General features: G+C 41.6%; 1 protein-coding gene across 6 annotated transcripts in view; it reads left to right on the top strand.

Annotated features, from left to right (window-relative positions):
• The window catches only part of LOC136334449 (BTB/POZ domain-containing protein KCTD7), a 106872-nt gene extending 89261 nt beyond the window's left edge, over window positions 1-17611 (top strand). For all 6 annotated transcript variants that reach the window (XM_066274679.1, XM_066274677.1, XM_066274676.1 and 3 more), the window contains 2 exons: window positions 10376-10632; window positions 14964-17611. In XM_066274679.1, coding sequence (XP_066130776.1) covers window positions 10376-10632; window positions 14964-15362 — 656 coding nt within the window. In that variant the 3' untranslated portion in view covers window positions 15363-17611. The remainder of the gene's footprint in view (window positions 1-10375; window positions 10633-14963) is intronic.
• Window positions 17612-18738: the final 1127 nt, after the last annotated feature.

The following is an 18738-nucleotide window of genomic DNA, read 5'->3' as shown; positions in this document are numbered from 1 at the left end:
TAGAACAACAATAGATGGTCATTACGAACACCTAAATGAAGAGATAGCAAATCTAACAAAGGAAATTTAAATAATAAAAAAGTCAGTTAGAGCCCAGGCCAGTTGGCTCAGTGGTAGAGCGTCGGCCTGGCGTGCAGAAGTCCCAGGTTCAATTCCCAGCCAGGGCACACAGGAGAAGCGCCCATCTGCTTCACCCCTCCCCCTCTCCTTCCTCTCTGTCTCTCTCTTCCCCTTCCGCAGTTGAGGCTCCATTGGAGCAAAGATGGTCCGGGTGCTGGGGATGGCTCCTTGGCCTCTGCCCCAGGCGCTAGAGTGGCTCTGGTCACGACAGAGTGATGCCCCGGAGGGGCAGAGCATCGCCCCCTGGTGGGCGTGCCGGGTGGATCCCAGTCGGGCGCATGCGGGAGTCTGTCTGACTGTCTATCCCCGTTTCCAGCTTCAGGAAAAAAAAAAAAAAAGTCAGTTAGAAATAACGAATACAATATCAGAAATGAAGACCACAATGGAAGGAATTAAAGCAGGATGGATGAAGCTGAGGATTGAATCAGCGAGTTAGAGGACATGATAAACGAAGACACGGAAGCAAAGCAAAAAAAAAAAAGACTCAAAAAGTCTGAGGAAACTCTAAGAGAGCTCTCTGACAACATGAAGAGAAATAACATCCGCATCATAGGGGTTCCTGAAGAAGAAGAGAAAGAACAAGGGATAGAGACTTTGTTCAATCAAATCATAGCTGAAAACTTTCCTAAATTGAGGCAGGAAAAAGTCTCACATGTTCAAGAAGCACAGAGAACTTCATTAAAGAGAAACCCAAAGAAATCTATACTAAGACACATCATAATTAAAATACCAAAGCTAAGTGATAAAGAGAAAATATTAAAAGCTGCTACAGAATAAAAGGCTATCACCTACAAAGGAGCCTCCATAAAGATGACATCCGACTTCTCAACAGAAACACTTGAGGCCAGAAGGGAATGGCAAGAAATATTCAAAGTAATGCAGAAGAAGATCCTACAACCACGACTACTTTATCCAACAAGGCTATCGTTTAAAATTGAAGGAGAAATATAAAGCTTCCCAGACAAAAAAATATGCAAGGCATTCACTACAACAGGGGTCCCCAAACTTTTTACACAGGGGGCCAGTTCACTGTCCCTCAGACCGTTGGAGGGCCAGACTATAAAAAAACTATGAACAAATCCCTATGCACACTACACATATCTTATTTTAAAGTAAAAAAACAAAATGGGAATGAATACAATATTTAAAATAGAGAACAAGTAAACTTAAATCAACAAACTGACCAGTATTTCAATGGGAACTATACTCCTCTCACTGACTACCAATGAAAGAGGTGCCCCTTCTGGGTGTGTGGCGGGGGCCGGATAAATGGCCTCAGGGGGCCGCAGTTTGGGGACCCCTGCACTACAACTAAACCAATCCTGCAAGAAATGCTCAGGGTCCTGTTGTAAACTGATCAAAGAGGGAAAAGAATATAGCAAAAGAGGAATACAGCTTTAAAGAATAAAATGGCTCCCTGTGGAATTTGTACAAATGAAGTGAATGATGATCAGGATGCCATCTTTTTTTTTTTTTTTTAATTTTTTTTTTTTTTTTTTTTTTTTTTTTATTCATTTTAGAGAGGAGAGAGAGAAGGAGAGAGAGACAGAGAGAGAGAGACGGGGGGAGGAGCTGGAAGCATCAACTCCCATATGTGCCTTGACCAGGCAAGCCCAGGGTTTCGAACCGGTGACCTCAGCATTTCCAGGTCGACGCTTTATCCACTGCGCCACCACAGGTCAGGCCAGGATGCCATCTTTTGTGAAGCCTCTTGTCAAAAATGGTTTCTTCGGATCTGCACTGGAATGACTGAAACAGCTTATGGCCTGCTAACTGCGGAAGCATCAGCAGTATGGGCTGTGATACCTGTATCGCTGACAAAGATGTCCAGTTAATGCACAGTAGAGAAACTTTTGGATCACCTGCAGTGGCAGTAATGCTTAATCACAGGCGTTAACTAAAATAGGGTGTTTTTATTTTTCTAGGTATTACAGAGGTTCAGTGACACAGGGTTTTAATGTTTTACATTAAATGCACCTGCAAAAACTTAAAAAAATGGCACATATTTTTTAAGATTTAATATTTGCCATTTTATGACATATCAATAATAACCTTAAATGTAAATGGATTAAATGATACAATCAAAAGACATAGGGTAGCTGCGTGGATAAGAAAACAAGACCTTTACATATGCTGTCTACAAGAAACACACCTTAAAACAAAAGTTGCACATAGACTGAAGGTAAAAGGATGGAAAAACATATTTCATGCAAACAGAAATGAAAAAAAAGCTGAGGTAGCAATACTTATATCAGACAAAATGGACTTTAAAACAAAGGCTATAGTAAGACATAAAGAAGGACACTACATAATGATAAAGGGAGCAATCCAACAGGAAGGTATAACCATTATAAATATCTATGCACCTAATGTAGGAGCACATAAATATATAAAGCAGACTTTGATGGATATACAGGGCGAGATCAACAGCAATACTATAATAGTAGGGGATTTTAATACCCCACTAACATCACTAGATAGATCCTCAAGAAAGAAAATTAACAAAGAAACAGCAGACTTAAAGGACACACTAGATCAACTCGATTTAATAGATATCTTCAGAACCTTTCACCCTAAGCAGCAGAATATACATTCTTTTTAAGTGCTCATGGTACATTCTCTAGGATAGACCACATGTTAGAGCACAAAAGTGGTCTCAACAGATTTAAGAAGATTGAAATTATATCAAGCATCTTCTCTGATCACAATGGCATGAAACTAGAAATCAACTACAACAGAAAAAAACTGAAAATTACTCAAACACTTGGATACTAAATAGCATGTTATTAAATAACGAATGGGTTCACAATGAGATCAAAGAAGAAATAAACTCCTAGAAATGAATGATAATGAGCATACATCAACTCAAAATTTATGGAACACAGCAAAAGCAGTACTGAGAGTGAAGTTCATAGCATTACTGGCATACCTTAACAAGCTAGAAAAAGCTCAAATAAACAACTTAATCCTGTATCTAAAAGAACTAGAAAAAGAACAGCAAGTAAAGCCCAGGGGTGATAGAAGGAAGGAAATAATAAAGATCAGAGCGGAAATAAATGACATAGAAGCTAAAGAAACAATATAGAGGATCAATAAAACCAGAAGCTGGTTCTTTGACAAGGTAAACTAGATTGATGAACCTTTAACTAGACTCACCGAGAAAACAAGAGAGAGGACTCAAATAAATAAAATTAGAAATGAGAGTGGAGAAATAACAACTGACACAACAGAAATACAAAATATTAGTGTAAGAAATTACCAATGACATATCACCCAAAGCAATTTATAAATTCAATGCAATTCCTATTAAAATACCAATGACATACTTCAAAGATATAGAACACATATTCCAAAAATTTGTGGAACCAAGAAAGAACAAGAATAGCCTCAGCAATCTTGAAGAGGAAGAATAAAGCGAGAGGTATCACACTTCCTAATATCAAGTTATACTACAAGGCCATTGTACTCAAAACAGCCTGGTACTGGCATAAGAACAGGCATATAGATCAATGGAACAGAACAGAGAACCCAGAAATAAACCCACACCTTTATGGACAACTGATATTTGACAAAGGAGGTAAGAGCATACAATGGAGTAAAAACAGCCTCTTTAACAAATGGTGTTGGGAAAATTGGACATCTACCTGCAAAAAAATGACACTAGACCACCAACTTACACCATTCACAAAAATAAACTCAAAATGGATAAAAGACTTAAATGTAAGCTGTGAAACCATAAGGATCTTAGAAGAAAACAGGCAGTAAGCTCTCCAACATCTCTCGTAGCAATATATTTGCCAACTTATTACCACGGGCAAGTGAAATAAAAGACAGTATAAACAAATGGGACTAAAAGCTTTTGCACAGCTAAAGACAATAAGAACCAAATAAAAAGACAAACTACACAGTGGGAGAACGTATTCAACAATATGTCTGATAAGGGGTTAATAACCAAAATTTATAAAGAACTTGTAAAACTCAACACCAGGAAGACAAAGAATCCAATCAAAAAATGGGCAAAAGAAATGAATAGACATTTCTCCAAAGAGGACATACAGATGGCCAATAGGCATATGAAAAAATGCTCAACATCACTAATCATTAGAGAAATACAAATTAAAACCACAATGAGATATCACCTCACACCAGTCAGAATGGCGCTTATCAACAAAACAACACAGAATAAGTGCTGGCGAGGATGTGGAGAAAAGGGAACCCTCCTGCACAGCTGGTGGGAATGCAGACTGGTGCAGCCTCTGTGGCAAACAGTATAGAGATTCCTCAAAAAATTAAAAATTGAACTGCCTTTTGACCCAGCAATCCCACTTTTAGAAATATACCCTAAGAACACCATAGCACTGTTCCAAAAGGAGAAATGCACCCCATGTTTATGGCAGCATTGTTCACAATAGCAAAGATCTGGAAACAGCCCAAGTGTCAGTCAGTGGACGAGTGGATTAAAAATCTTTGGTACATATATACTATGGAATACTACTCAGCCATAAGAAATGATGACATCGTATCATTTACAACAACATGGATGGACCTTGATAACATTATATTGAGTGAAATAAATAAATCAGAAAAAACTAAGAACTATATGATTCCATACATAGATTGGACCTAAAAATGAGACTCAGAGACATGGACAAGAGTGTGGTGGTTATGGGGTGGTGGGGGCAGGGAGGAAGGAGAGGAAAGGAGTGGGGGAAGGGGCACAAAGAAAACCAGATCGAAGGTGGTAGAAGACAATCTGACTTTGGGTGAGGGGTATGCAACATAATCAAATCTCAAAATAACCTTGAGATGTTTTCTTTAAACATATGTACCCTGATTTATCAATGTCACTCCATTAAAATTAATTTTAAAAAAATTTTTTTAAATAAAAAAAAAACAAACAAACTCAGTTGCATATACCGTATTTCCCTATGTATAAGACACACCTTTCCCAAAAATCTTGGGGTCTAAAAACTTGGGTGCATCTTATACAGTGGTTGTAGATTTTTTTTACTTGTATTTCCCACTTTTTCGCACTTGTTTTTGCACTCGTTGAAGACAGGAATTCGTCATCAGACAGATGAAGACAAGCTAATGGATGGGAGTTTTGACAGGGATGAGGAGCTGTATGAATGAAACTTGAGTTCAATAACTTTATGTAATACATTTCTTTTCAAATTTCCGGCCCCAAAATTAAGGTGCATCTTATACATGGGAAAATATGGTATATATATTCAAAATAGGTTTGGAGAGAGCAAAGGAATTGGTGAGGCAAGGTAGTCCTCAAGTTAGCATTACATATTAAAATGATACTTCTAATTGGTTGTTAATCAGAGAAGTGCTTTGAATTACTTCTCTGGTTTGTTCAGGAAGTACTTAATGTGCCCTAAATTGCTGTGTGGCTCTGCCAGTCTGGACAGGTCCAGGTACCAAATAAGGTTTCTGTTTCTTACTCATAGGAGTAACTCAGCAGAAGTGTAACACAAATATTTAAAAGACAGAAACTAAAAAGAAACAAAAACTAAAAACCTCCTAATGGAGGCCAGCTTCTCCTTAGCTAAGGAGAGGAGTTGGAAAGACTTGCTCATGCAGCAGTTGTTAATGAAATTCTGCTGGAAGGAAAGGGGCCAGCAGCGTTGGAGACAGGTGATTAAGTAGGGTCCTTTGGTTATAAGGTCCAGAGACTCGCTCAGGTAACAGAAAAAATGGGGGTTTCCTTAAGATATACCAGGGTTAGGAGGGAGGCAGGACTCACAGCAACAGTTCCAGGGCCTCTCTAGAAACTGGGTTAACTGCTGTTAACCTGAATTTTCTCCACTTTCTCAGGTTCTGCTTCTCTGTGTATATCTTTGCATTTCAATTCCTGTTATTAAATGGATTATTATCTTTATTGGCCTAGCTAAATACTGCCGTCTTTGTTGTTCAAAGCTTTTCTGCTAGGCTATGTCATAAGACCAGTGAATTTAGTTCTTTGGGTCAAGGCCCACCCGCAGCCCTACCTTTTGCTCAGAGAAGATTGTAAGAGCTTGAAGGTGAGAGCCTCTAAAAAGCCTGGACGTGGACCTTTGAGACTTTTACCAAGTTCAAGAGCAACTGTTTATGTTTCAAGTACTCCATAGGAATTTATGTTGAGAACTCTTTTCTGAAAAGTCATAGGACAGACCTTGCACAACCAGAAACTACAAGTACCCAACTGTTCTTTATTAAAAATAGGAAGAGGATTTCAATACATCAGCAGTTTACTAATAGAATTTGAGGTAAAAATTTTTCTCAAGGCACCTGAGATGAGTTTCAAGAGATCTTTTTTTTCTTCTTGAGAGAGAGAGACAGAAAGGGAGAGAGATGAGAAGCATCAACTCATAGTTGCATTACTTTAGTTGTTCATTGATTACTTCTCATATGTGCCTTGACCAGGGACCTCAGGCAGAGCCAGGGACCTCTCGCTCAACCTGGTGACCCTGCACTCAAGCTGGTGAGCTCAGGCTCACACCAGATGTACTGCACTCAAACCTGAGACCTCGGGGTTTTGAGCCCAGGACCTCAGAGCCCCAGATCAATGCTCCATCCACTGTGCCACCACCGGTCAGGCAAGAGATCTTTTCTTAGTAAAAGTTCAGCCACAGTCCTGCCCGGATGGCTCAGCAGTAGAGTGTCGGCCCAGCGTGGGCATGTGGATGTCCCAGGTTCAATTTCTGGCCAGGGCACACAGGAGAAGCACCCATCTGCTTCTCCACCCTTTCCCCTCTCCTTTCTCTCTCTCTCTCTTCCCCTCCCACAGCCAAGTCTCCATTGGAGCAAAGTTGTCCCAGGCACTGAGGATGGCTCCAATGGCCTCCACCTCAGGCACTAGAATGGCTCCAGTTGCAACAGAGCAACAGCCCAGATGGGCAGAGCATCACCCCCTAGTGGGCATGCCAGGTGTATCCCACTTGGGCACATGTGGGAATCTGTCTCTCTGCCTCCTCGCTTCTCACTTTGGGGGGAAAATTTTTTTTTTTCAGCCACAAAATTGTAAAGCATTCTTAATCTTTCTCATTTTAGCCCTGACATCTTGTCAGTCCAAGTGCAAACATGTTCTGCCTCTATGCAGACCAAAGGTTATATGATTACTTTCTTCCTAATCTAAAAATGTCAGTCAGCTTATGTACTGGAGTATTTAGAGAGGATAGGCTATAATAATCATCTTTTATATGTAATAAATCCTAAATATGGAGATAGCAGTTAATTTTCTCCAAGTCATCCCATGTGCTACTAATCAGCACTATCAGTTTATAAATATACTGCATGAGGCATTGTTTTGTTGTTGTTTTTTTAAGTGAGAGGAGGGGAGATAGACAGACTCCTGATGCTTGAATCACCCAAGCTATCCTCAGTGCCTGAGGCCGATGCTCATACCAACCATCCTCAGTGCCTGGGGCCAAAGCTCGAACCAATTGAGCTACTGGCTGTGAGAGGAGAAGAGAGAGAAGGTGGAGAGGGAGAAGAAGAGAAAGAGAAGGGGGAGAGGGAGAAGGAGAGAGAGAGAGAGAAGTGGGAGAGGGAGAAGAAGAGAAAGAGAAGGGGGAGAGGGAGGAGAAGAGAGAGAGAAGGGGGAGAGGGAGAAGAAGAGAAAGAGAAGGGGGAGAGGGAGAAGGAGAGAGAGAGAAGTGGGAGAGGGAGGAGAAGAGAGAGAATGGGGAGAGGGAAGAGAACAGAAGCAGATGGTTCCTTCTCATGTGTGCCCTGACCTGGGATCGAACTTGGAACGTCCACACACCAGGCCAACGCTCTATCCACTGAGCAAACTGGCCAGGATCAGCATTTTTCATCTTAAGTTGACATCTGTCATCTAGTGGATGGAGGCCAGGGATGCTAGTAAATATCTTGCATTGTACAGAACAGTCCCCACAAAGCAGAATTTTCCAGCCCTAAATGTCAATAGTGCCCAGGTTAAGATAGCATAACCTAGAAGTACAGACTGTTTCAAAACTCCTTAAAGTGAAGTCTAGACATCTGCTAAGATAGAGTAGCCACATTCAACCCTATTTTTTCCTACTGATTAGAAGTAAAAACCATGGACAGAAGACACAAAGCAATTGTCTATGAAAAGTAAATAGCAGCTGGCAAATTGGGGAGGGGAATCATTACTAGAAGAACAGTTAATACAATAGTGAGTTTCCTGTTTTGTTTTTCTCTTGTATCTTCTAGTTTGGGGCAGTGGAGATCATGGAACTGTACTTTGGGGTGTGGGCTCCAAAAGTGTTCCAACAGAGAAACTTCCAGGCTGAAGGATATTTAGAGAGTGGAGGGGTTGCTGCAGGATGAAGAGTGGGAGAAATTCCTTAGAGTTTGGATTGCCCCCTTTTATTCTCTTCCTTTTTATACTCCTGGCCCCACCCTGTGGCAGTGGCAGCTACACGCGTGTCCAGATAAAAAATAATTTCATTCTTTTTCACTTTAAAACCAATAAAGATTGGCCCTGGCCGGTTGGCTCAGTGGTAGAGTGTTGGCCTGGCGTGCAGAAGTCCCAGGTTCGATTCCTGGCCAGGGCACACAGGAGAGGCGCCCATCTGCTTCTCCACCCCTCCCCCTCTCCTTCCTCTCTGTCTCTCTCTTCCCCTCCCGCATCCGAAGCTCCATTGGAGCAAAGATGTCCCCGGCGCTGGGGATGGCTCCTTGGCCTCTACCCCAGGTGCTAGAGTGGCTCTGGTCGCGGCAGAGTGACGCCCCAGAGGGGCAGAGCATCGCCCCCTGGTGGGCAGAGCGTGGCCCCTGGTGGGCGTGCTGGGTGGATCCCAGTTGGGCACATGCGGGAGTCTGTCAGACTGTCTCTCCCCGTTTCCACCTTCAGAAAAATACAAAAATAAATAAATAAATAAAACCAATAAAGATTAATGAGGAAATGGCTAAATGTTTAAAATAGAAAATAAAAACCAACAGTAAAAGGCTAAATAGGGTAAAAACAAAGTAGAAAATAATGGTAAAAAAAATTTTCCTGAATATTTTTTTTATAATAAGTTCTATTTAACTAGCAAAAGAAAAATAGACTGAGACATATAGTAACAATAATTATAAGCTAGAAATAAAAAATTAAAGGAACTAATAATGAAATAAGTGATTGTATAGTATAATTCATAAAAATCAGTATATAAGTAGAGAGAATAAAAGCATTGGAAAGTTAAAACAAGGCCTCTGCACTGTCCAGTGTGTCTGTTCCCCACACATGGCTGGTGGCCCTGTGAGGGTCCCTCAAGTAACCTACCTCAGGGATAGGAACGGAGAGCAAAAAGAACCTTGACCTGTGCCATTCTGTCACCTAAATATGACACTTATTCCTACTTGTGACAAGAATTGCTGTCAAATTCTGCTGCCTCAGCTGTTTTTTTTTTTGCCGGAATTCCAGATGGCAAGCATATATGCCCATCCAAAGCACACTCCATCCCCTTGCCTGCATTGTTCTGGGCCTCCGTTTGCACCTAACTTTTCTTCACCACCTCCAAGTCCTTGTGGTAAAGGGTGTATGTACATTTATAAGAACCCACCCATTGGACTTAGTGGTAGTAAGGGACAGTGAAATAATTTCTTTTCTGAGAAATAAAATGTTGTTTATGAGATTAATTGTATACCCTTGCTTTCTCCCTTCTGCTAACCAGCAGTCCATAAATGTCGTAAAGTTTCTATAGCTGTTCATAGCTGGTGGAGTGACTGTGAGGTGTGGCCACTGTGGACCTCTGTGTGATTGGTTTCAGCAGCGGTATACCAAGATGCTTTGTGTAGTAGCCATATTGCTAACAAGCAGTATGCCAAATGAGGAATTCTAACCTGGATTTTACAGTATACTAAGAAGCAGTAAAAAGACTCTTATTTCTCCATGGAATTCATAAGTACTTTGCCATCATGATTAAAAGAATGGACTTTAGAGTCAGATAGAGTTGGCTTCAAATCCCCCTCTGTTACTTGCCATCTCTGTGATCTTGGGCAAATTATTAAACTTCTCTGAACCTCAGTTCTCTTAATGATAATAGTATCCTTTGCCTTAGCTGAGGATAAAAAGAGACGTGCTTATAGAGTATAGTGTATGGTGCCTGGCTCATGGTCACGTGTTCTATAAATATTAGCCGGTATTTACGTTTCTGCGATCTAAGTTTTTTATACCCTAAGTTAACTGGTAGAGAAGGGGTTAGCGAGGTTACTTTTATAACTTCATAGGAAAAAGTGATTAATGCTTCTTTTATGTAATTATGTTCTCATTGGAAGCAGTGTCTCTTCTGTCTCATAGATATTATTGAAATGGATTCAAAGCGTGTGCCTAGAGACAAGTTGGCCTGCATCACCAAGTGCAGCAAGCACATCTTCAATGCCATCAAGGTCACCAAGAACGAGCCAGCTTCCGCCGATGACTTCTTACCCACTCTCATCTACATTGTTTTGAAGGGTAATCCCCCGCGCCTCCAGTCTAATATTCAATATATCACCCGCTTCTGCAACCCCAGCCGATTGATGACTGGAGAGGATGGCTACTATTTCACCAATCTGGTAAGGATTTGAATTCTTGGTGTTAGGGAGAAGAACCATGAAGGTATTTATTTTCGGGATATGATGGGACACTCACAGGCCTGTGACAGGAGTCAGCATAATTGCAGATGCTTGCTTGGTGTCACAGAGCCCGTGTGACCAGGCCGTGCAAACACCTCACCTCCAGTACTTGACCAGAGTCTGTGGTACTCTTGCTGGGAACCAGATAGCCCACGAGGCTCTGCTGCTGTTGGCTGTCACTCCCCAGGGTCCTGGGTATGATAGCCACTCACTCAGGTGGGTTGTTTCAACCATGAATAAGTCAGACCTTAGCCTTCGATTTCTTAATTTTAAAACTTAGGACTTACTTTTTGTTTTATTTTTATAAATTAGTACTGAAATATTTTAATGAAAGGTCAGTTTAGAGGATGTAAATGATTTTCAACTCTACAGTGCTAATTGATTCTAGGCAAGATGATATTAAAGTATGTATATGTAAGTTATAAGGCCAAATACTTCCTTTTCCTGACTGCTGAACTTCTGCTTGTTTGCCTAGACTAGAGTTACTGTCAAGCCAATGAATTTGAGCCTCAGACCCTTTATATGCTTTGTATCCTGTGCTGGGGGTTGTACAGGGTCATAGGGAGTGCAAGCCGGGGTACATGAGGAATTGTTTCTGGTAAATTGTCAAATAAGGCAAGTACTGCACTTGAATCTACAGGCATCCAGAAATTTGTTGTGATTTATTTATACATCCTAAATATGTATTCACTTTTATACCTAATTTTGTTCGACTCTTTTTTTGTTATCCTTTGAGTTCCCAAAAGCATATCAGCTTCAGGTCCCCAGAACTTGGCTCTGCCTGTGTCAGTCGTCATTCTCAGCGATGGTGTCCCCCACCTGTTACGGTCGGTAGTGCGGCCTCTGGGGGGTGGGGGTTGTAGTTCCAGGGACTTGGAAATGCTTTTTCAACATGATGCTTGCTCCAGTATTTGGAGCACTCATATTTCTTTAAGCTAAGTGAGACATGCACTTGACTACTAGAGAAGAGTCTTTTGGATTCAGTTGTTATCTAGAGAGGACTAGGCGATCTGGAAACCCTAAGTAGGATCGAGGTGGAAAGACATGGCAGTAGGAGAAATGAAGCGAGACCAGGAGGCGTTTGAGGGTGGCCTCGGTGTTGAAATGGAGGCTGCTGGTTCACCTGCACTCTGCAGCTTCTGGCGCCTTGACTTCCAGCCTTCACTAGGTTTGCACCTTCTTTCTTCATCCTGTTTCCTGACCTAGAGCCTGCTTCTGGTCTCACTTCGCCAGTGAAACTGCTCTGGCAGAAATACAAATCTGCCAGCTGCAGATCCCATGGAGAACCTAGTGTTCGTTTTACTGGTGTAACACTCCTGAGGACCCCTTGCTTCTGGAACTTCCTAAGCCCCGTGGCTCCCACAGTTCCGCTCCTGTCTCTCTGTAGGCTTTCTGTCCTCTGCTTCCTCTTGAGTGTGTCGCCCCTGGGGTTCTGTCCTCTGTGCGTCCTCTCCCTAGGCCGACTTCTCTGTTGGTTACCTGTACAGTGATGACCCACAGGTTTGTGTCACCTATTTTGACCTCCCACTGAGTTTCACTTCCAGCTATTTGTGGTGTCTCACATTTAATTTGTTCAAAACTGAGACTGCATTTTTTCTTTTCTATATACAGTTGGTCCTTGAACAACATGGATTTGAACTGCATGGGTCCACTTATATATGCAGATTAAAAAAATAAATACTGTAACTGTGTTTTCTGTTCCTTATGATTTTCTTAATATTTTTTCTCTAGCTTACTTTATTGTAAGAATACAGTGTATAATACATATAATATACAAAATATGTGTTAATCAATTGCTTGTGTTATAGGTAAGATGTCCAATCTTAGTAGTTAAGTTTTAGGGAATGTTAGTAAAATTTTAAGGGAATTAAAAGTTATATTTGGATTTTTTACTTTGTGGCTGTTGGCATTCCTAACCTCGCATTGTTTGAAGGTCTACTGTACACCCTTTCGTTAGTGACAATATTATATGTTAATTCAGCTAAGCCAGAAATGTTAGGATCATCTTAGATTCCTCCTCTGTCCAGGTAAAGGGCTTCAGCAGTTCCACACACACAATTGTAACTCACGTGAAGGATCAGATGCGCACATTCTCTCAATCAGATGAACTGATTGTAATAGATTTGCTAAATATTTCTTAATGAGATGATTTGCTTTTTTATGGGGAATAATGTAGGATCCTGTGAATTAGCTTCTCAGAAGAAATTCTGAGAGCTGCCTATTTCCCTGTTTATATTACACATCTTTCATGTGAAAATAACTTTAAAATTTTTTTTTCCTTTGATTGAGAGAAGGGGGGAAGGGAGAGAGAAGCATTAGCTGGTTTTTCCACTTAGATGTTCTATTTAGTTGTGTACTCATTAACAGCTTCTTGTATGTGCCTGACTGGGGATCGAACCTTTGACCTAGGTGTGGCAGAACGATGCTTTATCCACTGAGCCACCCGGCCATGGCCAAAAATAGTTTTTGGGGTTTTTTTGTTTGTTTGTTTGTTTTGTTTTTGGTGTGTTTTTTTGTATTTTTCTGAAGCTGGAAACAGGGAGAGACAGTCAGACTCCCGCATGCATCCGACCGGGATCCACCCGGCACGCCCACCAGGGGCAACGCTCTGCCCACCAGGGGGCGATGCTCTGCCCCTCCGGGGTGTCGCTCTGCCGTGACCAGAACCACTCTAGCGCCTGGGGCAGAGGCCAAGGAGCCATCCCCAGCGCCCAGGCCATCTTTGCTCCAATGGAGCCTTGGCTGCGGGAGGGGAAGGAGAGAGACAGAGAGGAAGGAGGGGGTGGGGGGTGGAGAAGCAAATGGGTGCTTCTCCTATGTGCCCTGGCCAGGAATCGAACCCGGGTCCCCCGCACGCCAGGCCGATGCTCTACCGCTGAGCTAACCAGCCAGGGCCCAAAAATAGTTTTTTAAAAATGTGAAATAGTGTGTGCTCCTTGTAGAAAATTTTAATCAATATAAGTATAACTAATAGATAGCTGTTTTACTAGTTGTTTGTCCTAGCATTTAATAATAATAAAATAATTTATTAATTTCTTACTACAGACCTATGAGCTAAGCACATTACAGTGTTTAATTCCCATAATCTGGGTGGGATTTCCCCCTTTTTACACATGTGGAAACGTCACAGAGCTGAGGTAACTTTCCTAGGTTACACAACTCTTGGCTGTCAAGTGACAGAAGTGATGACTCAGGTTGTCTGGTTTCAAAACTTCTTTCTTTTCTTTTTTTCTTTATTGATTTTCAAGAGAGGGAGGGAAAAGAGAAACATTGATTTCTTGTTCCACATTTTATGCATTCATTGGTTGATTCTTATATATGTCCTGACCTGGGATTGAACCCACAACCTTCATGTATCAGGACAACACTCTAACCAACAGAGCTACCTGGTCAGGGCAAAGCTTGTTCTTCTTCTTTTTTTTTTTTAAGTGAAAGGAGGGGAGATAGACAGACTCTCACATGCTCCCTGACCGGGGTCTACAACCCCTGTCTGGGGCCGATGCTCAAATCAACCGAGCTATCCTTAGCACCTGGGGCCAACACATGAACCATTAGAACCACTGGCTGTGAGAGGAGGAACAGGGGAGAATTGGGGGAGGGGGGAAAAGCTGATGGGCCGCCTCTCTTGTGCGCCCTGACTGGAAATCAAACCCAGGACATCTGTATGCCCAGCCAGTGCTCTATCCACTGAGCCAGCTGGCCAGAGCCAAAACTTGTTCTTTTAACCATGTGATTTAAAATACCTCTTCAAGGACTGTGGTCTGTGTGCTATACAGGTCTCTGGAAGCACCCACTGTCTGGCCATGTCCATGTAGGCATTGTGGGCTGGCAAGACCTCGAAAGGGAATGGTTTTACGGGGCATGCTCCCCCAATACTTGGCCCTGGAGCTCCGGCCACAACAGGGATTCCTCTGCTCTGTGCCAGGGCAGGGGCACAGAGAGCCTCCGACTTCCAGGGTGGGGCAGACACTGAGAGGCCTCCTCAGGTGGCACTCTCTTCAAGACCTTAGCACCTTTGAACAATGTAAGAAGAGAACTGAATTTCTGACAGGCTCAATGGGAGGTAGCAATTAGATTTACCTCTTTTTTATTTTTTAAGGAAGGAATGCATTGTTTCAGATGAGAACATAAAGGAAAATGATTGGCAATTAGTTTTTCAAGCTGAAGTCCATGGAGATTCATCAGACTGTTGTCTACTTTTGTTTTTAAAGTCTATTTGAATGTTTGTATCTTTCCTCATATTATAAAAATAACATTTTCTTTTTTTGTAGTGCTGTGCAGTGGCTTTCATTGAGAAATTAGACGCTCAGTCTTTGAATTTAAGTCAGGAAGATTTTGATCGCTACATGTCTGGCCAGACTTCTCCCAGAAAGCAAGAATCTGAGAATTGGTCTCCTGATGCTTGTTTAGGTGTTAAGCAAATGTATAAGAACTTGGACCTCCTGTCTCAATTGAATGAACGACAGGAAAGGATTGTGAATGAAGCCAAGAAACTTGAAAAAGACCTAATAGATTGGACGGATGGAATTGCAAAAAAGGTTCAAGACATTGTTGAGAAATGTCCACTTGAAATTAAGCCCCCAAATCAGTCTTTAGCAGCTATTGACTCTGAAAATGTTGAAAATGATAAACTTCCTCCACCATTGCAACCTCAAGTTTATGCAGGATGATAAAAATGTACATGAATAGTATTTATTTGAACCTAAGTTGTAGCTAGTTCTTACTACAGTCCATTGATTGAGATATAGACTATAACTTAATTGCTGATAAATGCCAGAGCATTCTTAAAGGTACAGTTTGTGGGGATTGTTTTTGTTTTGTTTTGTTTTCCTGGCAGGGGAAGCTTAGTAAATAATAAAGTACTATTTATTTGAGTTACTGAGATAGATTCAGTTAAGGCTTATTTGAAAGTTTTGTCTAAATCTAATTTTTCTCCACAATTTTCCTATGTGCTTCCTTGTGGTATTAAATGTGGTTTAGATTTGGGTAAATAATTATCTCTTAAAGGGTATAACAGATGAATACTTCAAAATGTATGTTTAAGGGAATTCAGTGGTACCACTATTATATAATTTGAAGTAATTTTATAATTGTAAAGATAGAAGATATATTGATAAGTAAGTGTATAAAATTGTAAATATGTAAAAAAAACCTGGTGTGTGCTGTGCATGGCATTTCATGTGTTTGTTTTTTAGTTTAAAGTGGTCTATTAAATGTTTGCCTTTAACATCATTTTACTTGGTTTGCCCCACTAGAAGTATTTAGACATACTCTCCTTAAAATGTTGGCTCCATCTTTAACAATATGGTAACCCTAAATTTGAGGTCCTGTATAGTTGGAGACTATGACACCATTGAGATTCAGGATAATTATTATATTCAGTTGAAGACTTTCAACCATGCTTTTTGGACCTCTTTCCTCTGTCCATTCAGGAGAACTGGCTTTTGGTCAAAGGACAAAGGGATGAACGGGACTCTGTGGGTGAGAGCTGATAGGGAGCCCTCAGAGCTATAAAGTGCGAGTCTTACCTTTTGCCACTACAGTATACTTTTGACTTCATGGACAATCCAGACATGTCCTATAAACCTCTTTTAGGGTTTTTCAAACTCAGTACTATTGACATTTGGGGCGGCACTCAGGTGTTTGTTTTGGGGGCTGCCCTGTGCATTGTAGGATGTTTATTCTAGCAACATCCCTAGCCTCTATACCCACTAGATGCTAGTAGAACCCACCACGGTTGTGAAAAATCATCTTCAGACATTGCCGAATGTTACGGGAGCGTGTGGGGGGGATTGCCCCAGTTAAAAACCACTGATCTATTTTGTTAGCAGGGGAGTTCTCCTGGTGGTATGATGTAACCAAAGAATATTATACTGAATGCACAGAATAATGTTAACTGGTATCTCTTTCAGTGAGGCTTTACAGCCGCCATCAGTGTGGAACCTCTTCTAATTGTAATGGAACCTTCCATGATTTAAATATGCCATTTATGATACTCCTTCCCATCAGTGGTTTCTGTGTACCTGTGAAATTCTGAGTAACTCCCAGGGCATCGTTCTTGGACAAGGTCACATCACACAAGCAGTAAAGAAAGTTTCCTTTGCTTTCCCAATATCTCGCTAATAGCGTACCACAAATTTGTAGTGCCGTAATTTTGGAATAAAACTAGGGTAAGTATAAAACTTTTTATTCATAAGTTTACATATAAAACCCATCAAGTTGACACATCTATTGTCAGAAAGCACTGAAGAAATGAAGCAGTTCACTGGATCAGCTGATCACCAGGTTCATATAGAGCAGAACAGAATGAGTTGCTGTCAAATACCAGTGAGAATCTACTCTTAGAAATGAAGGCCCAAATGGTTTTCATAGAAAGCTACCCCCCCTTTTATTTTCTATGTACTTTCTAGGTGCTAATCCAGATCTGCACACTCTTAATTCTTCTGGGAATATAGTTCTTTTACCATTGTACATTATGTTTGTTAAATAAAATGTGCATATCACCCTCCCAATAACGCTGTCTTCTTTTGATTTCTTGCATATCATTAAAGCAATTTGTCAAATTGATTTTTTTGTATGAATCTCATATTGGTTGAATTCTTCAGATATGGGCTCTTGCCTTAGGCAAGAGGCTTATACAGGGGTGAGCGAAAGTAGGCTTACAGTTAAGAGTATGTGAAGCACAGAGTTTATTCTTGTATCATTATTTATTAATTATTGGATATTTTTCCATACAGACAACTGTAAACCTACTTTTGCGCACCCCTGTATTTCTCTTAAGTCAGCATCAATACTGTGGCCAGAGTTTCTGTTTTCTCAAGCAGGAAGTATTGGTATTTTATGTACTATAATTGTGATTAGAATAAACCTTTGGAACAGAAGTCCTTATCAATAAAGTTTCATGATCCATTCTTCTAAATTGATTTTTGGTTCTTCATCTTAAGAAAATACACATTATTAATGTCTTCATGTTTAAAAGGTTTTCCTTTTTTTTTTTTTTTTACAGAGACAGAGAGAGTCAGAGTGAGGGATAGACAGGGACAGACAGACAGGAATGGAGAGATGAGAAGCATCAATTATTAGATTTTTCGTTGTGCATTGCGACACCTTAGTTGTTCATTGATTGCTTTCTCATATGTGCCTTGACCGCGGACCTTCAGCACACCGAGTAACCCCTTGCTTGAGCCAGCGACCTTGGGTCCAAGCTGGTGAATTTTTGCTCAAACCAGATGAGCCTACGCTCAAGCTGGTGACCTCGGGGTCTCGAACCTGGGTCTTCCACATCCCAGTCCGACCCTCTATCCACTGTGCCACTGCCTGGTCAGGTCAGTTTTCCTTTTAAGCCATGGACATCATTGTCATACTTTGAAAAGTTAGAGACATCCAGTTAAAAAAAAAAAGCAAGAGAATGATGTTTGCTATCACTACAATTGGCACTGTTCTGAAAGTTTTCCCCAAAGGTACTCAGTCTTTAAGCAGAAATAAAGGTAGAGACAAAAGGAATTAATCTAATACAAAGATGTTCTAGCCAGGTGGTTGAGGCAATGAACTTCAGCTGGAAAGCTTGAATTTGGTTTTGAATTTTGACTCTGTCACTTGCCTTATTAGCTCTTTGGCCTTGGGCAGGTCTCTCATGTTTCAATACCTCATCTGTGAAATGGGAATAATAATAGTATATGCTTGGCCCTGGCCGGTTGGCTCAGCGGTAGAGCGTCAGCCTAGCGTGCGGAGGACCCGGGTTCGATTCCCGGCCAGGGCACACAGGAGAAGCGCCCATTTGCTTCTCCACCCCTCCGCCGCGCTTTCCTCTCTGTCTCTCTCTTCCCCTCCCGCAGCCAAGGCTCCATTGGAGCAAAGATGGCCCGGGCGCTGGGGATGGCTCTGTGGCCTCTGCCTCAGGCGCTAGAGTGGCTCTGGTCGCAACATGGCGACGCCCAGGATGGGCAGAGCATCGCCCCCTGGTGGGCAGAGCGTCGCCCCTGGTGGGCGTGCCGGGTGGATCCCGGTCGGGCACATGCGGGAGTCTGTCTGACTGTCTCTCCCTGT

The sequence above is a fragment of the Saccopteryx bilineata genome, chromosome 4 (genome assembly GCF_036850765.1).
Source record: "Saccopteryx bilineata isolate mSacBil1 chromosome 4, mSacBil1_pri_phased_curated, whole genome shotgun sequence".
NCBI lineage: Eukaryota > Metazoa > Chordata > Mammalia > Chiroptera > Emballonuridae > Saccopteryx > Saccopteryx bilineata.
The sequence above is the reverse complement of the archived record's forward strand: the minus strand, read 5'-3'. Positions and strand labels throughout refer to the sequence as shown.